The sequence below is a fragment of the Apostichopus japonicus genome, chromosome 17, assembly GCF_037975245.1.
Source record: "Apostichopus japonicus isolate 1M-3 chromosome 17, ASM3797524v1, whole genome shotgun sequence".
NCBI lineage: Eukaryota > Metazoa > Echinodermata > Holothuroidea > Aspidochirotida > Stichopodidae > Apostichopus > Apostichopus japonicus.
The window spans coordinates 36,667,938-36,693,724 of NC_092577.1; the positions used below are offsets into that span (position 1 = coordinate 36,667,938).

General features: G+C 40.6%; 2 protein-coding genes and 1 long non-coding RNA gene across 3 annotated transcripts; 2 read left to right on the forward strand and 1 right to left on the reverse strand.

Annotated features, from left to right (window-relative positions):
* Positions 1-8: 8 nt before the first annotated feature.
* LOC139984243 (tRNA-specific adenosine deaminase 2-like) lies at positions 9-12,316 on the forward strand. The gene is made up of 6 exons (XM_071998065.1): positions 9-166; positions 4,603-4,707; positions 5,796-5,946; positions 6,862-6,971; positions 10,856-10,928; positions 12,185-12,316. The coding sequence occupies exons 1-6, from the start codon at positions 128-130 to the stop codon at positions 12,271-12,273; spliced, it is 567 nt and encodes a 188-aa protein (XP_071854166.1). The 5' UTR covers positions 9-127; the 3' UTR covers positions 12,274-12,316.
* LOC139984244 (uncharacterized) lies at positions 199-3,258 on the forward strand. The gene is made up of 2 exons (XR_011798986.1): positions 199-1,744; positions 2,188-3,258. It is a non-coding gene; the product is annotated as an uncharacterized lncRNA (long non-coding RNA).
* A 3,238-nt stretch (positions 12,317-15,554) lies between the features above and the next one.
* On the reverse strand, positions 15,555-25,051 carry LOC139984242 (transcription factor E2F3-like). Its single transcript, XM_071998064.1, has 8 exons — positions 24,396-25,051; positions 22,325-22,448; positions 21,152-21,371; positions 20,887-20,963; positions 19,529-19,628; positions 18,746-18,860; positions 17,065-17,182; positions 15,555-16,177 (listed from the first exon to the last, which is right to left on the reverse strand). Exons 1-8 carry the CDS (start codon positions 24,636-24,638, stop codon positions 15,981-15,983), a joined length of 1,194 nt encoding a protein of 397 aa, XP_071854165.1. The 5' UTR covers positions 24,639-25,051; the 3' UTR covers positions 15,555-15,980.
* Positions 25,052-25,787: the final 736 nt, after the last annotated feature.

Consider the following 25,787-nt stretch of genomic DNA (forward strand, 5'->3'; position numbering starts at 1 on the left):
GTTACAACCCTTATCTGTACTAGGAAGAAAAATAACGGTACGGTTCTGTGATTTTGTGTTGTGAAGACGCATAGAAATTGATCAATTTCTATGGGTTGACGTCGATGACAAATAAACATAAGCAAACATGACATCAGATACATGGATGATTGAAGCCATAAAAATGGTAACAAGTGATAACTGTAATCGTGAGTGTTTTTTTGAGAACTCATTGGAATGCTCACCTAGGCTTTACGTAGACTTATTCACTTAGGCATAACGTTAGTTTAGTCGGACTAGCCTACATTTAGGCATAGCCAAGGCTAAGTAGACCTAGCCTAGTACTAGTAGTAGTAGTAGCTAGTATAGGCTTAGGCAATGCTGCTGACAAAGTTTGAAAAACAATATCAATATGAGTGATGGGAACGGAGAGGAGGAGGGAATGACCGTACAAATTACTACGCGGTAGCCTATAGGCCGTTGCTTACCGGTCTGGAATTACTTAAAATCACTAGGCTAGGCCTTACATCGTTTTCCATTTTCAGTTACATCTTTACTTAAATAGTCAAAGTATTGATAGGGAGGAAGGCTTCATGTGTATTCTTCAATAATTTTATCATTTGGTGATATTCTATCTATCCTGCTGTTTTTAAGTGTAAATTTCGGTGAACATTTGTTACCATGACCGCCATAGAAAGTTTTGATCATGTTCGTTTGATCATGATCTATGTTCGTTTACTTTTACATGTGTACCCTGTATATACAGTAGGCCTAGCCTTAGAAGTATAATCACTCACGGTAATGCGTGCTTGCATACTTTGAATGCAACAAAATTTGACCTTTGCATTCTTGGTCAGCTCATAGTACACCACCCCTGCGTCAAATTTAACAGAACTTTACCGTACTTGAAAGTATCTTGAAAGCAACATTTGATAGGTCCATTAATACACAAGGGACATCACCATTTAACAATAAGGGCTGACTGTATAGTTTCTACAGACTTCTAGCTAATCTGTAAACAGTGGGGACCTCCTAGAGCACTAGTTTTAGTACACAGTTATGAAAGAAGATGTAGGATAGGCCATGTGAAAGTATGGTATGGTGGTGCAGTATAAGTGCCATTACTTTCTTGTAAGAAACTATTGGCTTGCAAAGTATACTTTTAATTATCTCCAATTGCTTATAAGTAGTTATAACTACAGCAGTTTTATGCGAATATACCCCAAAAATGCAAATAAGAAATTCTTCAGTCACGCAAACCACATTTCATGAGTAGTTCATTCAATGGGGCATTTAACTGTTAAACTTGAAAGGCTGGAGGTATCCAAGATATGTTTCAGGGATGAGAGATTTAAAATAAGCAATGCATTTTGCATCTAAGCACACATTTTAATCTTTTGCCAAATGGGGCCAAAGGCACTTTACCCGCTGGGCTGGACCACTGATCTGTACACTAACTGGATTGGCGGCTCGCCGCTTCTGAGCGCTAGTTGGTCTATTCCCTGTGAAGCTACCGGAAGTGGGTTTGCGGCCATCTTGAATCACCCAAAAAGACGCCAAACATTTCTTGTTCTATTGTAACTAGGTACGGGATCGGCAGTCAGCACTTCGCATTATCCTAAAAGAAATAACTTTACCTCACTTGTTTAGTAACTTTACCTCACTCGTTTAATATCTGATGTTTTGAAAAGAATGCCTGTTCAGCCTATGGATGCACACACCGGGATGTTCGTGGAAAACTAGAAAAGGGGTTAACCTTTCACAGGTAGGCTATGCCGATTACCTGGGATGAATTCTAGTTAGTCTTTTGTACTACGTTGTATGCACTGGCGAGAATATGGACGTGTTTCGCGAAAGAAATAACATGATAAGTAACATTAGCTTTTCGACATATTTAGGTCTACTTGCATCAAAGTACAGTTTTCAGTACACTGCGTGACGTACTGAATACATGAGGAATTATGTGTAGCTTAATAATTGAAAGGGTATACATATGCTTACCACCTAACTCAGTTTTGAAAACAGAGTTGTTGCCTAACTCAAGTCACAAGCCTAAGCTTGACTTATTTGGAAATTTGAAGCCTCTCCTTTTATGAATGAGTATTACTAAGGACAGGTTACAATTCAATTGGTGAAATTATTTCGTTTCTACGGATGAATTTTATATTTATATTAAAAATTTTGATGTTTTGTTTATGTAATTTGCAGATTACTCCAACTCGTAAGCCACCATCTGCAAGACAATCCAGCCCAATCCCAAGTACAAAACATAAATTACCAAATGCGGAGTGCAGTGAACATGGAGTACCCCTGGAGATCCTACATATGCTATAATGGAGTCTCCTAGAAAGCTAAAGCGCAAAATACCCGACATCACATACATTTTCATGCATACTGGGTTGAAACTATTTATCTTTTCATTCTTTTTATGTCAAGAGACATGTTCAAGGGCATAAGAGACCTCATTGAGAAAGTTTCATGAGAGCAATATAAGCAGAAAGACATGACAGTAATCACACATGGAGGAACATGGGGGATGTGGCTGAACATTCCAAGTGTTAAAATGATAGAACTTATAGTAAAGATTTTGTCAGTACTTTTATGCTCTGTTGCCATCATAATTATCACATTTCTGCCATCCAATCATACAGTTAATGAAGAAGAAGTTTAAGTTTCATTATGTTTTAAAACAATATGGAAACATTTCTCTGACCTCAAGTGGCAAAACATCTCGTGATTTCTATTGTTTGGTGTCGAAGTTCTTGCCGGAATTTGTTTTTGTATAGGTTAAATGATAATTTTCAAGCACTAGAAGCATTTCATGGATTTGCAGGTTCCACCCTATGTATTTTTTTACTTTTTATACATAAGGACCTTACCTTTATAGTCTTTTTGGAAAGTTCCATGACATTTTTAACCACCTGAAGCATTGCACTGACTTCCTCTGCCCATACTGTAATGTTTTCAGATTATGAAATGTGAAGTTCTTACCATTATACATTTCTTAACAATATTTTTATAATATTCTTTTATATATGAAGTTCTTGCTGATTTACTTTTATTTATTTTTATAAATTTTAACCACCAGAAACATTGCATTGACTTCCAGGGTCCCAAGTGTAATGATTTTAAATTTTCTGGAAATGAAGTTCTTGTTGGACTTTTTAAGGGGACAAACTAAAACGAATGAAAGCGAATGACCGAATGACAATTGACTTTGTACAGGGTTAATTATCATTCGCGAATGACAGCGAATGACAACGAATGACAACGAAGGACGGTGGTGAGAAGAGATAGAATGATTAACGGAGTGTAGTAAATGCGGTTATTGGTTTTCTGCGCAAAAATGATTTGAGGAAAATCGCATGTTACGTGGACCACGTGGTTGCAGGGTTTTGGTGTAATTTACGGATAGAAACCACAGGGAAAGTTTTTGTGTGAGAATGCGCTTGAGTGCTGTGCTTTTTACCTCTGTAGATTTATATAGAAAGATAACTGAAGCCGTTTCAAGATTATAGTATTGTTAGTTTCTAACAATTAATATCGGAAAAATGACGTTACATTTACTTTTTAAAATCAGACTTACAATTTCGCTTACTTTTAGGTGCGTTTTTATCTTGTCCGTACTTTACTAGATCTAGATACCCACGAAGTCTGAACTGTGATATCCGGTTGAAGCAAATGTCTGTGCTGTCATTACTGTCATTCGTTTTAGTCAACGCAATTTTTTAGTGTGTACAACATATTGTCATTCGTTATGTGTAACGCAGTTGTCATTCGTTTTAGTAACACCCTTTTTAAGTGCTAACAAGTCACTACAATCAATACTATTACAACTGTGTAACTTAAACTGAATATATTTAAAGAAAAGGATATTTGTTTCCATTATGTGCTTTCATAGTTTACCTTGTCGGTTCTCTATTCGTAATCATTTAAGGGTAAAGCTGAAACTGCAAGCACCCAACCAGTAAAGACAATAGCATTATAGCATAAACATGAAATACCAGAGTTTATGACTCACGAGATTGCACTTAGACTACAACTGTTTGAAAACTTCGAATTTTTGAGTCCCCCCTCCACCCCCCCCCCCCCCCCCGCCACATCAACCCCTCAATGTTGCTTTCGACCAAGAATATATTCAGAAAGGCTTTTGAGTTGTCCATATTGATCTGCTTTTGCAACCCTCATTTTACTTGGTCAATTAACTGCAATAAAAAATCAATCTTATATTGAGTACGGGGGCACGTCTCCCGACCACCTCCCCCCCCCCACCACCTCAGTGACACACACCTAATATCAGCGCCCTTCTCTTGTCTTGGATACTTTCTGTCTACAAGAAAACAGTCATTAAATCAACGTTCAAATATCGCTAGCATACAAAATCAGTGAACCGTATCGCTCTTCTTGGGTGAACAAACATGGCAGACAGTAACTTCCGGTGGCTTCACAGAGTAGGCCTGTTGCTCCAATCCAGTTAGTGTACAGATCAGTGGGCTGGACATTCAGGATGGTGAGCTGAGAGTTGAACTGATCCTTTCTCATACACAAGCCCTGCAGTGTAAAACAGACTGATGAGTACTTCTCATTCCTATTGTATTGTACTAATCACTGTTTCATTATTAGGCCACAACTGCTCTGCAGCAAGGTGAAGTACCAGTTGGCTGTCTCCTAGTTCATAAAGGCGAGATTATTGGAAGGGGTAAAAATGGAGTTAACTGCTCTAAAAATGTGAGTAATGCATATTGTAATTTCTTCTTTACCTCCAGGGAAAGTTGAATGACCCACAGTACAGTGATTTATGCTCTGCACATATAGTAACAACAAACATAATTATACATATACAGGTATAAGTTATCATATTGTTGAAACTTCATTGATATATAGGATGAACTAAAATTTTGCTGCATTCTAAAGATTGTTGCAAATTTTCAAAATTATTTCCCTTCATTGCTTTGACCCTCAAAACTAGTTTTCTAAGTGTTGAGGAATGTTCAACTTGATCCCTGTTCCCTTGGTAACCCTGTGTTGTGATTCCCATTGCCTTGTCATGACTCATAAATTTCGAAAGCTTAAATTTGTGGCTACTCTGTGCTGCGGATGAACAATTGATTTAATAGCAATAAATATTTATTGCACATTACAGTATCTGTAGGTTAAAACATAAATTTATAAAAACTCTTCTTGAATTGGAAGTGAACTCTCAGATACAATCCAAGACATTGTCCACTGATCCAATCTTTGTTGTATTCTGCTACCCATCTTGGCAACCCATCAATATCAATAGCTTGGGAAGTGTGTAATAAATTGCTCAGTGAGGAAGATACCCTTGATGTTTGATAGTGATCATTCTTTGAATTTTAGCATATTTTAAGCCAGTATTGGTGATCTTTTGAAACCAAGGCAGTACTTGATAGTAATTCTGTAGCAGGGATCAAATCGAGCAGGGCAAGTAAGAAGTTGCCTTGGATTTTCATAGTATTGAGAGGGTACCACAGCCGATTTCAGCCTTCAAAAGGGAACCTGTTCTGTAGGGTGTGCCTAGTGCAGACCTTGGCATTTGGCATAAATGAGAACTAAAGGTAGAAGTTTATAATCAAAAGTTGCCATTAACTGCATTTTATCACTCTTGGTACTGGAATTGATGGACAAATCCTTGATAGCCTTTGTATGAAACATTGCTCTTAATTGTGTACCTGTAGCAATCTGGTTGAGAGTTATGCCTTATAACCTGACTACCAGAATTTAACTTTGAAATATATTTGTGTAACATTTAACAAAAGACCTGTTTTTTTGTTTTTTTTGGTACCTTAAAACAGGCAACGAGGCATGCCGAGATGTTAGCAATCGAGGAAGCTCTTGACTGGTGCAAGAATGACAATCTTGACAAAGACGCTGTGTTCTCTGAGACAGACCTGTATGTTAATGTTGAACCGTGTGTCATGTGTGCAGGAGCATTACGATTATTAGGTACAGTCATTTGGTAGAGGTCAAATGATGTGGCACAGCTGTCACAGTCTGAACAACCTTTTAAACTTGATAATTGCAAAATTAAAGTTCCAATTAATCTGTGAATTCTCCAATGCTATGATTTTCTTTGTTGTACATAGTTTGGTCAATTCAGTTCAGTTTAGTTCTGTGAAGGGTTGTATAGGTCTTTAACTGAACATAGCTGGCATCCAGGTAATGAAATCTGCTTCAGAGCTCATACTCTTTCTTTAAACACACTCAAGTCGACCCTTATCAGTTTTCAATAGGTCAACAGGTCTAGTATATCAAATGGTGGGGGGGGGGGGGGGAGACTCAGGGGTCAATGCTCAAATGGATCTCAAATGGTATCAAATTGGCCATTTTCTCTGTGAATTATATTAGGTGACTTTGCTTTTGCTTGTGTATAAACACTGTCATGAAGAGCTCTGCTTCATGATTAACAATTATTAAAGGGATTATTGGTGGCAGAGCTGCTTTGCTAGCTCCAAATAGGTAAACGAAAATGTCCTTTTATTCATACATCTGTTTCTATATTTCACATAAAAAGACTGTTCTTTCTTGTATGGAATAAAACTTCTGCACTGTAAAATCCATACCAGTGGATTAAATGGTTGATGCTCGCAAGGGAGTGGCATTTTCAGTAAAAGCTTTGATCCACTTCAGGGAAAAATCAAGGTTTTAGCCATTCAAAATACTACTGTAGGTCCTATTCAATCAGCCATATCTTGAGTTAGGAACAAGATCTTGAAATGGGGCTTCCAACTAGCTTTGTTGCATATAAGTGTTACATTGTTGACCACTGGAATATTTCTCTTAAACAATTCTGACTGCATTCTAATTCCTAGATTTCTCTGATATTCTAACATCTATTTGCCTATTCTTTTACTATGACAGGAATAAGACGTGTTGTATACGGCTGTCAAAATGAAAGATTTGGTGGCTGTGGATCCATTCTTAACGTTGCTTCAGATCAAAGATCTGGGGATGGTCAACCGATTATTCAGGTGATTTAAGCTCAATCTGGGCAGGTCAGATTTGAGAGAGAAGTGGGGAGGGGGGTGTTAGTCAAGACAGGTACCTCTATCATGCTAACAACTTTGGGAGAGATGAGGGGGGTGGGGTGTTACTCAAGACAGATACCTCTTTCATGCTAACAGCTTTGGGAGAGACGAGGGGGGAGGTGTAACTCAAGACAGGTACCTCTATCATGCTAACAGCTTTGGGAGAGACGAGGGGGGAGGTGTAACTCAAGACAGATACCTCTTTCATGCTAACAGCTTTGGGAGAGACGAGGGGGGAGGTGTAACTCAAGACAGGTACCTCTATCATGCTAACAGCTTTGGGAGAGACGAGGGGGGAGGTGTAACTCAAGACAGGTACCTCTATCATGCTAACAGCTTTGGGAGAGACGAGGGGGGAGGTGTAACTCAAGACAGGTACCTCTATCATGCTAACAGCTTTGGGAGAGACGAGGGGGGAGGTGTAACTCAAGACAGGTACCTCTATCATGCTAACAGCTTTGGGAGAGACGAGGGGGGAGGTGTAACTCAAGACAGGTACCTCTATCATGCTAACAGCTTTGGGAGAGACGAGGGGGGGAGGTGTAACTCAAGACAGGTACCTCTATCATGCTAACAGCTTTGGGAGAGACGAGGGGGGAGGTGTAACTCAAGACAGGTACCTCTATCATGCTAACAGCTTTGGGAGAGACGAGGGGGGAGGTGTAACTCAAGACAGGTACCTCTATCATGCTAACAGCTTTGGGAGAGACGAGGGGGGAGGTGTAACTCAAGACAGGTACCTCTATCATGCTAACAGCTTTGGGAGAGACGAGGGGGGAGGTGTAACTCAAGACAGGTACCTCTATCATGCTAACAGCTTTGGGAGAGACGAGGGGGGAGGTGTAACACAAGACAGGTACCTCTATCATGCTAACAGCTTTGGGAGAGACGAGGGGGGAGGTGTAACTCAAGACAGGTACCTCTATCATGCTAACAGCTTTGGGAGAGACGAGGGGGGAGGTGTAACTCAAGACAGGTACCTCTATCATGCTAACAGCTTTGGGAGAGACGAGGGGGGTGGGGTGTTACTCAAGACAGCTACCTCTTTCATGCTAACAGCTTTGGGAGAGACGAGGGGGGGAGGTGTAACTCAAGACAGGTACCTCTATCATGCTAACAGCTTTGGGAGAGACGAGGGGGGTGGGGTGTTACTCAAGACAGATACCTCTTTCATGCTAACAGCTTTGGGAGAGACGAGGGGGGAGGTGTAACTCAAGACAGGTACCTCTTTCATGCTAACAGCTTTGGGAGAGACGAGGGGGGAGGTGTAACTCAAGACAGGTACCTCTTTCATGCTAACAGCTTTGGGAGAGACGAGGGGGGAGGTGTAACTCAAGACAGGTACCTCTTTCATGCTAACAGCTTTGGGAGAGACGAGGGGGGGGAGGTGTAACTCAAGACAGGTACCTCTTTCATGCTAACAGCTTTGGGAGAGACGAGGGGGGGGGAGGTGTAACTCAAGACAGGTACCTCTTTCATGCTAACAGCTTTGGGAGAGACGAGGGGGGGGGAGGTGTAACTCAAGACAGGTACCTCTATCATGCTAACAGCTTTGGGAGAGACGAGGGGGGGAGGTGTAACTCAAGACAGGTACCTCTTTCATGCTAACAGCTTTGGGAGAGACGAGGGGGGAGGTGTAACTCAAGACAGGTACCTCTATCATGCTAACAGCTTTGGGAGAGACGAGGGGGGGAGGTGTAACTCAAGACAGGTACCTCTTTCATGCTAACAGCTTTGGGAGAGACGAGGGGGGAGGTGTAACTCAAGACAGGTACCTCTATCATGCTAACAGCTTTGGGAGAGACGAGGGGGGGAGGTGTAACTCAAGACAGGTACCTCTTTCATGCTAACAGCTTTGGGAGAGACGAGGGGGGAGGTGTAACTCAAGACAGGTACCTCTATCATGCTAACAGCTTTGGGAGAGACGAGGGGGGGAGGTGTAACTCAAGACAGGTACCTCTTTCATGCTAACAGCTTTGGGAGAGACGAGGGGGGAGGTGTAACACAAGACAGGTACCTCTATCATGCTAACAGCTTTGGGAGAGACGAGGGGGGAGGTGTAACTCAAGACAGGTACCTCTATCATGCTAACAGCTTTGGGAGAGACGAGGGGGGAGGTGTAACTCAAGACAGGTACCTCTATCATGCTAACAGCTTTGGGAGAGACGAGGGGGGAGGTGTAACTCAAGACAGGTACCTCTATCATGCTAACAGCTTTGGGAGAGACGAGGGGGGGAGGTGTAACTCAAGACAGGTACCTCTATCATGCTAACAGCTTTGGGAGAGACGAGGGGGGAGGTGTAACTCAAGACAGGTACCTCTATCATGCTAACAGCTTTGGGAGAGACGAGGGGGGAGGTGTAACTCAAGACAGGTACCTCTATCATGCTAACAGCTTTGGGAGAGACGAGGGGGGAGGTGTAACTCAAGACAGGTACCTCTATCATGCTAACAGCTTTGGGAGAGACGAGGGGGGAGGTGTAACTCAAGACAGGTACCTCTATCATGCTAACAGCTTTGGGAGAGACGAGGGGGGAGGTGTAACTCAAGACAGGTACCTCTATCATGCTAACAGCTTTGGGAGAGACGAGGGGGGAGGTGTAACTCAAGACAGGTACCTCTATCATGCTAACAGCTTTGGGAGAGACGAGGGGGGAGGTGTAACTCAAGACAGGTACCTCTATCATGCTAACAGCTTTGGGAGAGACAAGGGGGAGGTGTAACTCAAGACAGGTACCTCTATCATGCTAACAGCTTTGGGAGAGACAAGGGGGGAGGTGTAACTCAAGACAGGTACCTCTATCATGCTAACAGCTTTGGGAGAGACGAGGGGGGAGGTGTAACTCAAGACAGGTACCTCTATCATGCTAACAGCTTTGGGAGAGACGAGGGGGGAGGTGTAACTCAAGACAGGTACCTCTATCATGCTAACAGCTTTGGGAGAGACGAGGGGGGAGGTGTAACTCAAGACAGGTACCTCTATCATGCTAACAGCTTTGGGAGAGACGAGGGGGGAGGTGTAACTCAAGACAGGTACCTCTATCATGCTAACAGCTTTGGGAGAGACGAGGGGGGAGGTGTAACTCAAGACAGGTACCTCTATCATGCTAACAGCTTTGGGAGAGACGAGGGGGAGGGGAGGTGTAACTCAAGACAGGTACCTCTATCATGCTAACAGCTTTGGGAGAGACGAGGGGGGAGGTGTAACTCAAGACAGGTACCTCTATCATGCTAACAGCTTTGGGAGAGACGAGGGGGGAGGTGTAACTCAAGACAGGTACCTCTTTCATGCTAACAGCTTTGGGAGAGACGAGGGGGAGGGGAGGTGTAACTCAAGACAGGTACCTCTATCATGCTAACAGCTTTGGGAGAGACGAGGGGGAGGGGAGGTGTAACTCAAGACAGGTACCTCTATCATGCTAACAGCTTTGGGAGAGACGAGGGGGGAGGTGTAACTCAAGACAGGTACCTCTTTCATGCTAACAGCTTTGGGAGAGACGAGGGGGGGAGGTGTAACTCAAGACAGGTACCTCTATCATGCTAACAGCTTTGGGAGAGACGAGGGGGAGGGGGAGAGGTGTAACTCAAGACAGGTACCTCTATCATGCTAACAGCTTTGGGAGAGACGAGGGGGAGGGGGAGAGGTGTAACTCAAGACAGGTACCTCTATCATGCTAACAGCTTTGGGAGAGACGAGGGGGAGGGGGGAGGTGTAACTCAAGACAGGTACAGTACCTCTATCACATGGACCGATAATGGGTTTGTCTGATTTAAGACTTAAATTTTGTTTGAATTATGTTGATGGCCTTCTTCTCTCTCTCCTTTAGTGTGTCCCTGGAGTGTTTGCAGATACTTCAGTTCAACTCTTGAAGGAATTTTACAAGGGACAGAACCCAAACGGTAAGAATGTACATTGTTCCCCTTGTTTGAAATTTGCCAAGTTCATATCAGAAAAACAGGTGACTTCCTTCAAAGAGTGCATTTGATTTCTAAGAAACTTCCAAGGGCCCAGATGTGCTAACCTATTGCTGTGGGCCCAGGTGTGTTAACCTATTGCTCTGGGCCCAGGTGTGCTAACCTATTGCTCTGGGCCCAGGTGTGTTAACCTATTGCTCTGGGCCCAGGTGTGCTAACGTATTGCTCTGGGCCCAGGTGTGCTAACCTATTGCTCTGGGCCCAGGTGTGCTAACCTATTGCTCTGGGCCCAGGTGTGCTAACCTATTGCTCTGGGCCCAGGTGTGCTAACCTATTGCTCTGGGCCCAGGTGTGTTAACCTATTGCTCTGGGCCCAGGTGTGTTAACCTATTGCTCTGGGCCCAGGTGTGTTAACCTATTGCTCTGGGCCCAGGTATTCTGCCCTATTGTCAGGACAGCCACTCTGCCCCCTCCAGTTGACTGCTTACCTGAGTTAGTTCATTGTTTAATCCAATAGATTAGAACTTTTGGGCCTATGAAAACAACATGCATTCTTGCTTGACCTTTGTGGTAAGCGAACCTTGGTAAGTTTCATTCTTGCAGTCACTACGTCAATAGTGGGAGTCAATTTATAAAGGTTGTAACATAATTTTAAGCAAAACGTGTCATTCACGAAGTTAATCTGTACAATAAATTTAAATTCTTATTGCAATACCTGACATGTGTATGCACAGCCACAGTCCTCTTGTTTTATCAACTGTGTAATATGATGCATGATCAGCTAGACCATTAAAAATATCAACATCAGTATCAGATAGACTGGTTCAATACCAGTACAAGTGAAGGTCTAAAGAAAATAATATGCTTCTAGAATTTTTTGAAATGTTTATGGTTTCATGCCAAATGTTTTGAAGTTGTTCCGGGTGCAATGTTTGTGGATGCAGTCAACAGGTTTATTATAGGACCATTGCCTTTCAGTTAAGTAGTTGATTGTGGTATCACCATATTTTCACAATTTCCAAGCAAAATGCAGTTTGAATTCTGTGTGAAGAATAATTTATAATTCTTTTGAATATATGTATGGTACTGTAGTCAGTGAAACAGTTGTACTCTCTGCTCCCATATTTGATATGCATTTTTCTGTTTATAATATTAATTTTAATCTTTGCCTGTATTGTAATCTACCACTGAATGCAGAAATTATATTTTGCTTTTCATTCCCCTCTCTTCTGTATTTTTAGCTCCAAATCCAAAAATGAAGAGATTTCAGGATGTGAGCCAAACCTCTTTACCAGTTCTTGATGTCTCACAATCAGTGGACTTTACTTGATCAACAAATTTGCTAAATCAGCTGATGTGAAGTAGAAGCTAAGTTGTGAGTTAATGTATAGTGGCTGTTCACATACATCAAGCTGATACAGCTAAGTGGTGAGTCAATGCATAGTGGCTGTTCACATACATCAAGCTGATACAGCGAAGTTGTGAGTTAGTGCATAGTGACTGTTCACATACATCAAGCTGATACAGCTAAGTGGTGAGTCAATGCATAGTGGCTGTTCACATACATCAAGCTGATACAGCTAAGTGGTGAGTCAATGCATAGTGGCTGTTCACATACATCAAGCTGATACAGCGAAGTTGTGAGTTAGTGCATAGTGACTGTTCACATACATCAAGCTGATACAGCTAAGTGGTGAGTCAATGCATAGTGGCTGTTCACATACATCAAGCTGATACAGCGAAGTTGTGAGTTAGTGCATAGTGACTGTTCACATACATCAAGCTGATACAGCTAAGTGGTGAGTCAATGCATAGTGGCTGTTCACATACATCAAGCTGATACAGCGAAGTTGTGAGTTAGTGCATAGTGACTGTTCACATACATCAGGCTGATACAGCTAAGTGGTGAGTCAATGCATAGTGGCTGTTCACATACATCAAGCTGATACAGCTAAGTTGTGAGTTAGTGCATAGTGACTGTTCACATACATCAGGCTGATACAGCTAAGTTGTGAGTTAGTGCATAGTGGCTGTTCACATACATCAAGCTGATACAGCTAAGTTGTGAGTTAGTGCATAGTGACTGTTCACATACATCAGGCTGATACAGCTAAGTGGTGAGTCAATGCATAGTGGCTGTTCACATACATCAAGCTGATACAGCGAAGTTGTGAGTTAGTGCATAGTGACTGTTCACATACATCAAGCTGATACAGCTAAGTGGTGAGTCAATGCATAGTGGCTGTTCACATACATCAAGCTGATACAGCGAAGTTGTGAGTTAGTGCATAGTGACTGTTCACATACATCAAGCTGATACAGCTAAGTGGTGAGTCAATGCATAGTGGCTGTTCACATACATCAAGCTGATACAGCGAAGTTGTGAGTTAGTGCATAGTGACTGTTCACATACATCAGGCTGATACAGCTAAGTGGTGAGTCAATGCATAGTGGCTGTTCACATACATCAAGCTGATACAGCTAAGTTGTGAGTTAGTGCATAGTGACTGTTCACATACATCAGGCTGATACAGCTAAGTTGTGAGTTAGTGCATAGTGGCTGTTCACATACATCAAGCTGATACAGCTAAGTTGTGAGTTAGTGCATAGTGACTGTTCACATACATCAGGCTGATACAGCTAAGTGGTGAGTCAATGCATAGTGGCTGTTCACATACATCAAGCTGATACATCTAAGTTGTGAGTTAATGCATAGTGGCTCTCCACATACATCAGGCTGATACAGCTAAGTGGTGAGTCAATGCATAGTGGCTGTTCACATACATCAAGCTGATACAGCGAAGTGGTGAGTCAATGCATAGTGGCTGTTCACATACATCAAGCTGATACATCTAAGTTGTGAGTTAATGCATAGTGGCTGTTCACATACATCAAGCTGATACAGCGAAGTGGTGAGTTAATGCATAGTGGCTGTTCACATACATCAAGCTGATACATCTAAGTTGTGAGTTAATGCATAGTGGCTGTTCACATACATCAAGCTGATACAGCTAAGTTGTGAGTTAATGCATAGTGGCTGTTCACATACACAAAGCTGATACAGCTAAGAGGTGAGTCAATGCATAGTGGCTGTTCACATACATCAAGCTGATACTGCAAAGTGGTGAGTTAATGCATAGTGGCTGTTCACATACATCAAGTTTAATGCTATACCAAACCAAACTGTGCATTGCTTAAATCACATGAAAACTCAAGCAGACACTTTACCAGAATTATTGACTACTGAAACCTGTTATCTGTTGAAATGTCACTGATTTAACATTGAAGTAATTCATTTGTAACAAAGAAAATTTTGGATCTAATATATGCTGAGATCTAATATATGCTGGGATCAGGTACATAGCCAGGGGGGAGCGGGGGTGCGACTGCTCTACCCCCCCTTTCAGTGTCAAAAAAAATGTTTGAAAAACTTTTTTTAGCATGGTATTTTGTCAGTGCTCTTTTGATCTTTAATACTCGTCAGCTCCGTTAACTCGATAATAATCTTAGTAACATTCAGGCATACTGATTCAGCTACTTAGTTTGGCAGATGCAATTAGCTAAATTTAGCCTGTAGCCTATCACAAGCCTTCCTATAAATAATTATTACACTGCTAATACACTGCGATAACGATATTTGTTTTTAGGCCACTGCACATGTGGCTGTCTTACAAATTATGAAAGTTTATATTGTCCATCAGTTAAGTTCATCAAATGTATTCAAGGCCAGACATTGGACAATAAACAAGAATCATCCTGCTGGAAAAACTGTAAATGAGCACTGTTTTGTCTTTCTGATATATTATGTAAAAGAACATGTAAAAGCATTCAAACAGGAAACAAAATCTGCTGATAATATGATATGATGAAACTGGCAAAACATTGCACCAGATCACATCTAAGGACCTTCAATTTTTACCTTGCTAACATTTTTGAGACCATACTGTTAACTTTAAAACAATTGGTATTAGCGACTTGTTTCAATCTAAGCTTAGGCAACATTTTGCCATGTGCCGCCCACCAAATTTGCCCAAGTTAAATCTAAATGAATTGTGTTGTGAAAATATGAAGTAAATATTGTTTTCCAGGCCCAATTGGCCAGTTGGAGGATAAGGCAAGGGAGGTACCACCGTATTAACTCCAGGAAGAAATTCTTTTTAGTGGGGGCATTATTTTGTGTAGTAAAGTGATCAGAGTCCAAAATATGAATGGCAACGACATGAAGTTTATGAAGCTGAGAATCACAAACAGCCCAGAGTCTGAATTCCAAATATCTGTGGTTTCTACAGTGGTACACATGTAAGACTTTCATACCTAATTTTCAAAGAGTTGTCCATTTTGTAAGAAATAGCTCTGAATTTTAATGTCAGGTCAGACTGATGGCCACCTATGTCTGGGGAGAGAGTAGAAATTCAGGGTTGACACAAGCTAGGACTGTTGGAGTTAGACCAACACGTTTGGACTTTGTAAGTTTTTCGTACAATTATATTCTTCACATTTTATTCTGCAATTATATTTTGCACATAGTAGTGAAAGACAGTGCATATTTAAGATGCTTGATAACAACTTTTGTTAGAAACAATCCTAAAGACATGAAATAAACACAGAAACTAAAAGTTTTCCTTTTTATTATTTCAAAATTCATTGTAAAAGAAAATGGCAGTTCTGTCTAGAACAGATGACATTACTGTTTCCATGAAAAGATTATGAAAATTGTATAAAGTCAAAAAAAAAAAAATCGATTTGTCTCAGAACTGCATGAATTTCACCATCCTCCCAAAATGTTGGGTCTGAAATTTTACACCTCTGATGGTGTATTTTGAGACATTGTTAAACCAGGTCTATAATTTGCAAGGGTGTGTGGTAAATCTCATCTTATAGCTAGGAGTAAAACAGCTGACAATTTGACCTGTGGGTGGTCAGTTTCGAGTCTCCCTAGCAGATTTGAGGACAGCAACGATCCACTGCAGGTCAAAAACTATATGAAGAATGATGTAGCAATAGGTCCCAGAGTTAAATTCCCAGATTTGCTACGTCTCAAAAAATGGTGTCAAAGAGGTCACTGATGCCCTCATTTTCTGCTAGTGCGAAGAGATAATCATCAACCGCTGGAGGTGAGAGAGGAACAAAGTCTTCGTGAAGAGAATGCTGGTCTTCAGTTAGCAGGAGATTTCTCTCTAAGGTAGCTAGGTCATCGTCTTCTAGCGTGTTCACTTTCATGGCCCGGTCATTTTCTGTGATTCGGAGGGAAAAGAAAATATACATAAAATGTCTTTATGTTTACATTATAAGCTTTGACGTGTGTTTTTGAAAGAATTGCAATCTATCAAAATGAAAAGACAAAAAATTATAAAATCAGCAGTTTTCAACCCACAGGTCTTTCTTTGAGATTTAAAGGTTGGTAGCCCATTCAGGACACAATATTACTGTAGGCTATACCCTACTCCCCCCTTCAGGCCGCAATTCCAAGATGCAGTATTAAACCCTTTTCCCCTCCAGGCAGCCATTTCAGAGTGCAGTATTACACCCTATTCCCCTGCAGGCAGTCGTTTCAGGACGCAGTATTAAACCATGCTCCCCACCCCCTCCAGGCAGCCGTTTCAGGACAGTGTTGCACCCTATTCCCCTCCAGGCCGCCATTGCAAGACGCAGTATTGCACCCTACTCCCTCCTTCAGGCCGCCATTCCAAGACGCATTATTACACCCTACTCCGCCCACCAGGCCGCCATTCCAAGATGCAGTATTACACCCTACTCCCCCCTCCAGGCCGCCATTCCAAGACACAGTATTACAAACAAACTAAGTCACAGATGTTCAAGACTGACATAACATTTCTTAGATGAAAACGACACAAACTTTGCCTTAGAGCTTAATTCAAATTTATTGTATCGCAAAGATCTGGCTGTTAAAGGGTTATGGGCTACAAATGTTGCAATGACTTAGTTTGAAGGAGATGTTGACCTTTGAATGAGAAGTTGACCTTTGCAGGAAAATTTCAAATGGTGCACCTCAGTTTTGATAAAATAAATCTTGTTAGATTTGTGGATGAAATTATTTACTATTGAGAATTTTTAAGTCTATATGACACATTGTACTGTATATAAGATATTACAGTCTTACCTTTTGGGGGAGAAGAGCCCTCTGAACTGGGAGAACTGTCACCTTCCTTTCTGCACTCCTCAGGACACAGATAGACCTCTATTTGACCTCTTGAACTCTTGAGCCAAATTTGTATACCCTGTTGGACAGATAATTAATACAAATCCAGCATGACAAAACCATAGGTTAGCAACTTGGCATGATATTTCAATATATTAAAATCTTCTGTCACCACTCTTGGTTGATCTCATCTGGTAAAACAACAATTTTAGTCACAAATCACTCCAGTGGGAAAAGCAACCTACATATTCAGATTTCTCCAGGTAGACAACATTATTTAAACTGGTTAAATCTTGACCAGCAATGTTCTAAAGCCAACATGACTTACACTGCCAAAATCTTGACCAGCCATATTCTAAAGCCAACATGACTTACACTGCCAAAATCATAGCCAGCCATATTCTAAAGCCAACATGACTTACACTGGTAAAATCTTGACCAGCCATATTCTAAAGCCAACATGACTTACACTGGTAAAATCTTGACCAGCCATATTCTAAAGCCAACATGACCTACACAGGCAAAATCTTGACCAGCCATATTCTAAAGCCAACATGACTTACACTGGTAAAATCTTGACCAGCCATGATCTAAAGCCAACATGACTTAAACTGGTAAAATCTTGACCAGCCATATTCTAAAGCCAACATGACTTACACTGGTAAAATCTTGACCAGCCATATTTTAAGCCAACATGACTTACACTGGTAAAATCTTGACCAGCCATATTCTAAAGCAACCATGACTTACACTGGTAAAATCTTGACCAGCCATATTCTAAAGCCAACATGACTTACACTGCCAAAATCTTGACCAGCCATATTCTAAAGCCAACATGACTTACACAGACAAAATCTTGACCAGCCATATTCTAAAGCCAATATGACTTACACTGGCAAAATCTTGACCAGCCATATTCTAAAAGCCAACATGACTTACACTGGTAAAATCTTGACCAGCCATATTCTTAAGCAGGGTTGTCCAACCTTTTGCAGAGGAGGGCCACATGGAATGATTATGATGAAGGAGGGGGCCGCATGAACCCTACGCTCGATTTTTTGCGCGAAGCCCAAGGCAACAAAATGTGAGCACTACGCGCGGAGCGCACTGATTTATTTCCCTTCCTGATAAAACAGATGAATAAAGTCCAGCCGGCACCCCCCCTCCCCCTCCGCTGAGAGAGTGTCACACAAACTGACCAGTATGCAGTTTTTTTGGACCCAGAAGGTTCGAATGATTGATTATATAGCTTCAAATTGTTATCAATAAATCTGCTCACTAAATTTCACACCGTAGAGCATCTCTGGCGGGACGGACGCAACCCTGCCGCGGGCCAGACTGTGGCCCGCAGGCCGTAGGTTGGACAACCATGTTCTAAAGCCAACATGACTTACACTGGTAAAATCTTGACCAACCATATTCTAAAGCCAACATGATTTACACGAGCAAAGTCTTGACCAGCCATATTCTAAAGCACACACACATTGCTTCACCATCCAGGATTTTCCACTTAATGGTGTTGATTTGAGATGTGATCTCTCAGCAGTGTGTTGCTGGCTTTAAATCACTAACAACACTGCTGTTGTAATCTGACCATCAAACCTGAACATGCAGACATATAAAGTGATATAAAACAACTTACCTCTCTTGGATCTGGAACCTCTAACTTTGTCTCTGGTGGCGCCTTTATTGCAATCACTGTTTGGTCTTCAAAACTTTTAATACTTCTAATATCGTGGTAAGTCACATATGCATACGTGAGTGTATCGTTAAGGAAACTTACTACCCAGTATGGAAGCAGACACTGACTAGTTTAGCAACAAATTCTCAATTGTAAAGGTTTTTTATCAAATTTACAAAGTATTGATTGAAATATGATAACAGTTGATCAAAGAATGCAATCCTTTTGCAGTTTATCTTTCTTTCTAACTTCAAGAGAGTTACTGTACAGTAAGTTACCAGCAGAGCACTCTATTCAGTTCTGTCAACCAGACACTAAACTTATAATATTCTTAAATATTGAATGAAAGCTTGTGTGACATTAACACCCCTTCACCATTGCCTCAAACCATTAATCTTGCAGAATGCCATCTCCAACTCAGGAGTTCACAACATCTCAGTAAAGTTGTATGAGTTTACAATGAATCGCAAACATTCAGTGATACAATGTACAGTAGAACTAACCTGAACACAACCAATTTGTCAACACTTTCTGACTTTGTTGAAAAGTTGTGTGGCTATTTCAGCACAGTTGAAACCATGGATAGTATCACACATTTTTAAATTATGGAAATTTGTTTAAAAAAATACAAAATACAATGCATATCAAACCAGGGAATAATTATCTGGTATCACAAAGCAACTTGATAGAAAATGGAAGAATTGTTTGTCACTGGTGTGTGAATTTCATTTAAGAAAAGGATATCTCTTATTCCCAGGATCTTCTGTAAGCATTTTAAGCTGTAACGATGCGTTTCTAATTAGCTCGTCTAATCTATTTTCTTGAAGATCTAGGTCAGCAACATCTGGAAAGAGAAATAAGCAGATATTCAGTCATTGTTTAATTCGTGTCTTGCATTTACCATTTGCTGAAGTATTTATTGTAAGCAATCGTTTCATTGTCATTATTACTCAAAGCATCCACGATTTTAATCATTGGTGGAAAACTGCCATGCACTTCTAACATATACAGTATGTTAGAGCGTTTCTGTTCCCTTTTGAATATAGTGTTCTCATGCACAATCCCATCCCATTTAAATTAAATAAAAAATTGTGTTAAACATACTGTACGTATATTACCTAATTTTGTTAGGACTAAACTACCCCTTTAATCCTAACTATGAAGATACAGTTTGCCTATCCAAATCCAAACTACTTGATAAGTTGATAACAAAACACCACTTCTTTAATTAATTTGATACCACAAGTTATGTTTATCTACCGAAATTCAAAACAAAAAAAAAAGACTGAAATACTTGGCTTGAGTGAAGGACACATTGACATGAACCACTAAACCTGAGATACATCGTCCAACAACTGTTTGTAATTTGTCATTAACTTAGTATCCATTCATCTATGCAGTTGTTTATTACATTGATTAACCCTTTTTGTTTTAAAGGTTTCTTCTGACAGAAAATAAATTGGTATCTCAGTCAAACTAACCGTCTGTCTTTAAGTCTGTTTTATTGAGAGGATTCATGATAAATTAATCACTCAATCGTAAATGAGATGTTGTATGAAGTCAATTCATATTCAATTATATCAAATACAGCATTATTAGGTCTGCTTATTATCCCTCAAACAAGACGGCTGAGAACAACTGCTTGTAAATTTGGTTGGCAGAGATAAAACAGGTACGGTATACCTCTAGAGAGGAAGATAATTGAATATTGGGACGAGGGGTAATAATACAAGCTGGCCCATTAACGCTAAACAGATGGATATCATGCAATCTTCTGAGGAGAGTATGTTTATACTGTTGGCTTGATTAACAACAAATAATAAAATAACTTTTAACTTACATCGTTAGTTTTACTAATTTAACAATTATTTAAAGACACTGGGTCTGTTTGATTGGCTGTCATGGAGGTATAAATATTGCTTAAGTTTAAGACAACCCAGTTTATCAAGGGAGGTCTCTGCTAAAAGGTGAATTACCTAAGTTACACTACTGGTACAAGTAAGCTGATCAATGCAAAGTCTGTGAGAATTTGGCAGAAAAACATTTTGAAAATGAAAGGCCATCATCCAGGGCTAAATGCATGTAGGAGAAGATATAAGTACCTGAATGCAGATTGACAGCTTCTGCACTGATGGAGTTGCCAGAGAAGTCTTGGGCCGACACACAACTACTTGCACCTCTGCAAGAAAACAGCAAAAACATTGCATTCAGTTCTGATCCAACTTTTTGCTGAATTGTGGTAAGCACATGAGGCTCTTTGATATCAATTTTAGACTTTAGTCATACAGTATATGATGGAACATGATATCTCATATGTGGAGACCATATTATTATTTTTTATTCCATAAAAAAGTTGCTACTACTCACTTCCATTCAATGTTGTTTTTATGTCGTTTAGAGATGAGCTTGATTCCTTCTAATACGTTTGTTATGTCGTAGATTCTCCTCTTTTGAACACTGAGTTGCTCGGCTGCCTGGTTCAAGTCTAACACACCGTCAGGTGCTGCTCGTAGTAAGCTGACGAAGCGTTTTGTTAACAGACCTAGCGACGTCTCATACCTGGATTTCTCTAATGGTGATTTAGCGGCTGGTGGTGTGAAAGTAAAATTACATTATTTTAGGATGAAAAGTAGCATATTTGACAAAATTTAAATATACTAAATACCTTAATGTGTCCATATGATAATTGTGAACAATAACTAACTGTACAGTGCAGAGGTTAATGCAGGTAACAAAAGTAGTTTCCAAATTTTGTGAAGTAGTTTTGAAATGCTCTGAGGTTTGTCTTTAATATGTGGTTCCTGCGTACATCTTTGGAGTTCTATTACAGTTTCATCATTTTCATAGTATGATTCTACAGGATACACTATTCCATCAAGTGTCCATAAGGGATTCTCCCTTACAAAGCTTGTTGCTACTTTTTGTCACAGTATCACTGTACCCAAGGCTTTAGCTAGTTGTTAGCTAGACATCCTAACAAATCAACATTATTTTGTAATGTACTTAAAAGACAATTCTGAAATGGGAGGCAGAATTATCTTCTTTGAAAAAATTACAACCAGCCAACATTTTGCATAAGTAGGAAACCTCTACCCTTATAAACTGTACTCCCTGTATGCCACAGTTGCTATGCAAAAGATCCACAATTTTCCGAGGGACCACCAATCCCTGTGACCTAGTTTTTGATAGATGTAGTGAAGATCCCAGTGGGCCCAGTCTAATACTTGACCCCAGATACCAAACACCGATGCTTTCTGCTAACGACTGGTGCTCGTTTAGATAAGAGCAACATAATTTTTCTGAGATTGGTTACATTTTTTGAGGCTGGACAGTACTTTTCGTGGACTGCCGCTCACTGTCTACTGCCAGGTGGGAAAAACGCTACATGTTCATTTTTCTCGACTGACACAACTTAAAACTGTCAAAATCATGATCAGTACAACTTTAAGGTGGTCAAGTTTGATAATGTTGTGATTAGCTTGATATCAGCCTGATGCTGATTGGGTACATTCCTCTGTTAATCAGACAAAATTAAGCTACCTTTAGGACTATTTCGTACAACTTTCTTTCTCTGCTTTGGAGGACTTGGCGTTTTAAAGTCCAAAACGTTTTCACTATTTCTGCCCCTGGAGGGATTTACATCCATGTGGAGTTTCCGTTTGGCCTGAAAATGAAAAGATGACAAATAGATTCATTGGTCAAAGCAATACCGACATGTCAAAGAGCTATGGTCTTCAGGTACTAACACATGTGTTCAATGGTTTTTTTGTGCTGGAACTTGCATTTTTTTTTCTAATAAATCGTGTAGACAGTTTAAAATAAATTAGTAAGGCAAAATACATGTTTGTAGTTTTGTGGAAGGAAAAGGAAGTTTCATAAATGATAAATAGGTAGTGAGGTTTACCTACAGTGTGTCCATACCAATGCAGGGATGAAGATAACAGAATAACCAGGTAAAAATTTTGTTTAGCAGCTTTTGAGGCTCTGAATTTATTTGCTTATAAATACTGTACTGTCTGATACTGCTCCAACTCCCATGGTGAAGTTGATTTTGTAGTTGATTCTGTGCCTCCTAGACCCTGTCACCACTGCTACTGCACCTCCAGAACAGAGACTCAGAGTATAAAGTACTGTATGTCATATAATTTAGTAATGAACAACTGTTGTACGGTCTAGCGACAAACTCCTTTCGCGTTCCATACGCATATGTTGCCATAGTAGCACCATACCATGCATGTGATACTTGATCTTTTACGAAGCACTGTTATGGGTATAATGGTATAATAATGACTCAGATCGTATCTCGAAAAGGTTGGGGGTTCGTGGACAACTGAAATCCACAGGGGGTTAGTGGGGGATAAAGTTAGGGAAACCCTAGTTTATAGGCTCTATCCACCCAAGAGTGCCAGCTCAGTGGACTGTCATTTTTATGAAAACTCCCACCAAACTATAATTGAGTCGATCTCAAAAGGACTAACTGCTACAGTACACTGAGAGCTAACTTCCTCGTTTCAAGTGTTTTCTATACGTACATTTGTCCAGGGTATTCTTACCTAGTTATACCTAGAGAATGTAACAAATACACTGCTGGACTGTGTAGCCTACAGAAGGAAGTTAGTAAGCTATGAACAGAAGGCCTACGTGCTTTAATGATAATAAAAAACACAGTGGTGCAATGAATTTGAAAACATACAGACGATTCCCAGGTTAGCCTAAATATTCCTAGCCCAACATCAACTCCAGCAAGTTCCAATGTGGTCAGTAGTACTAGGCTAGAAGTAGAAGATACATTATTGGCAATTCTGAAGTAAGCTTATCAAGGCCATGACACATGCAGTAGGCCAAGGCCAAGTACTGTACAGTAGGCCAAGGAGTAGGAGCTGTGGGGCCATACTCCATAGCCACCCCAGTAATCCATGACAGGATGAGGTCACGCAGGCATGGGTGCTATCATACATATTTTAAAGCTGAAAACATCACTGAAAGTTAGTCAGACCCCCGCCTCCAACCTCCCCCCCCCTGACCCATTTCCAACTTGTCAGGGTCTCTGACCTGACTGAACCAAGGCCTACTAGTACTGGCTGCAATATTTGTGTTATTCTTAGGCGCAATATATATTTTAAGACCCGTAACTGTACTGTAGCACAACTTTGGGCTAACAATAATAACAAGAACCAGGACTTATCCTAGCAGAATATCAGAGATCATTTTTTGCCCTTGTGGCTATAGCCTAGGCCAGTTTTTATTATTTAAACAATAATGGGCAAACTCATTTGGTGTAGAGCTTAACTCCTTAAGCCTAAGGCTCTCAAAAAATAAATTGAAGTAGCCTAGCCTTGGCCAGGTAGGCCAATGTCCGTTTTGAAATTATTCTCCCCCTCCCCCACACCCCATTGTCATCACAATTTGATATGACATTTCCCATGTCAGTACAGTACTAGGAGTAGGACTTCAGCCAGAACATGACTAGGTCAAGGGTAGGCCTAGCCTAGTTAGGGAACTCAGTGTAGGCCTAGGCCCTAGGGCCTAGCCTAAGTAACGTTAGGCCAAAGGGCCCTGGCCTGTCTTCGGCTAAAACCATGGGAACACAAAAGGAAATGTTTAAAGTTACCGGTGGTCTTCCAAGAAGAGTTCTGCTTGTTTTTGTTTGAACATTTTCAGGAGTGTAACCAACAACATCAATAACATCGAAATCTTGTTCTTGGGGCTGTCCGCCTGCGTATATTCTGGTCATGGCAGTCGGCAATGGAGAAGAAGCTCTTTGTGAAAGATCGACGTCAAATATGGACGCTGACTGGGCCAAAGCGAACTGACTTTCCAAAGTAAAGCTGCCATGCTGAAATTCTTTTTCCATCTTATATTGATGTTTAATGTAATACCACCACAAGTTCTTACGAAAATATCCGAACAGTAGACCCCACAAGCCTTAGTTTCAGACTGTCACTGTGGAAATGCTACTGTGAACTGAATACGACCCGTACAGTACACAACAAATAGAGCCAATCATCAGTAACCACAAAGGCGATTGAAGGACGCAAACTGAAGCTCAAATTATCTTCAATTATCAGCTTTGCATTTTACTATACAGTCGAAATAAGCCTCGAAATAAACCTCCTGGTGATTTAGCTTCTCAAAGAATCGAAAACACAAGCACGATGATTCTAAACGTGCAAGAAATTAGAAGATGGAAAAACTATAGGAGCTTGAGTCCTCTGGGGGTGACTCTTGTGAACTTCGGGACTTCGGCTTGTAGCAACCTATAAAATTCAAGTAGTGGCGCGAATTATACTTGGCGCTGTGTATATCATGTGACCTTTTCGCGCATCGCCTGTACGAGGTCTCACATACATGTTAGCAATCCTGTCCTCTCTGAAATTGTGTTGACAAAATTGATAGCAAAAGGCCGAATATTTTCAATAAGTACAATCTAGAATGAGCTGTACTTATACTCTCCTCTATATTCCTAGATCATCAATTAAACTAGATAGGTTTCTGTTCATGAACATCAATTATGTTCGGGTAAATCTCGCGTTAAAGAAGAAAACCAATTGTATATTGAAGTCCGAACTCTTCGAAATTTTTCGGACATTCACAAGGATATATAGCTACTTAACTCGCAAAGAACAAACGACTTTTACGGATTTTGCTTCAAATGAACTGGATCAACGTGCACAGGTTGGGGACTGGGGAGTTGGGGTGGGGAGTGCGCAAAACATTATTTTCACTGATCTAGGTGATGGATGAAATGAACCTTACTGGAAGGGCGTCCTGAACTCAGAGGAGAGGTCGAATTCTTCCCCGACTTTAGGGAAGTTTTACCACGGACTCATGTTGAATGTGAGGACCATGCCTGCCCACACCATGGCACTACGGCACCGTGTATAATTACAATACTTTACGATTACACTTACATGAAAACTTGTATATACTGCAAAACCGATTAAATTTGACAAAATGTTTGGGAACAAGGAAACAAACATTGAATATATATAGGAGATGTATG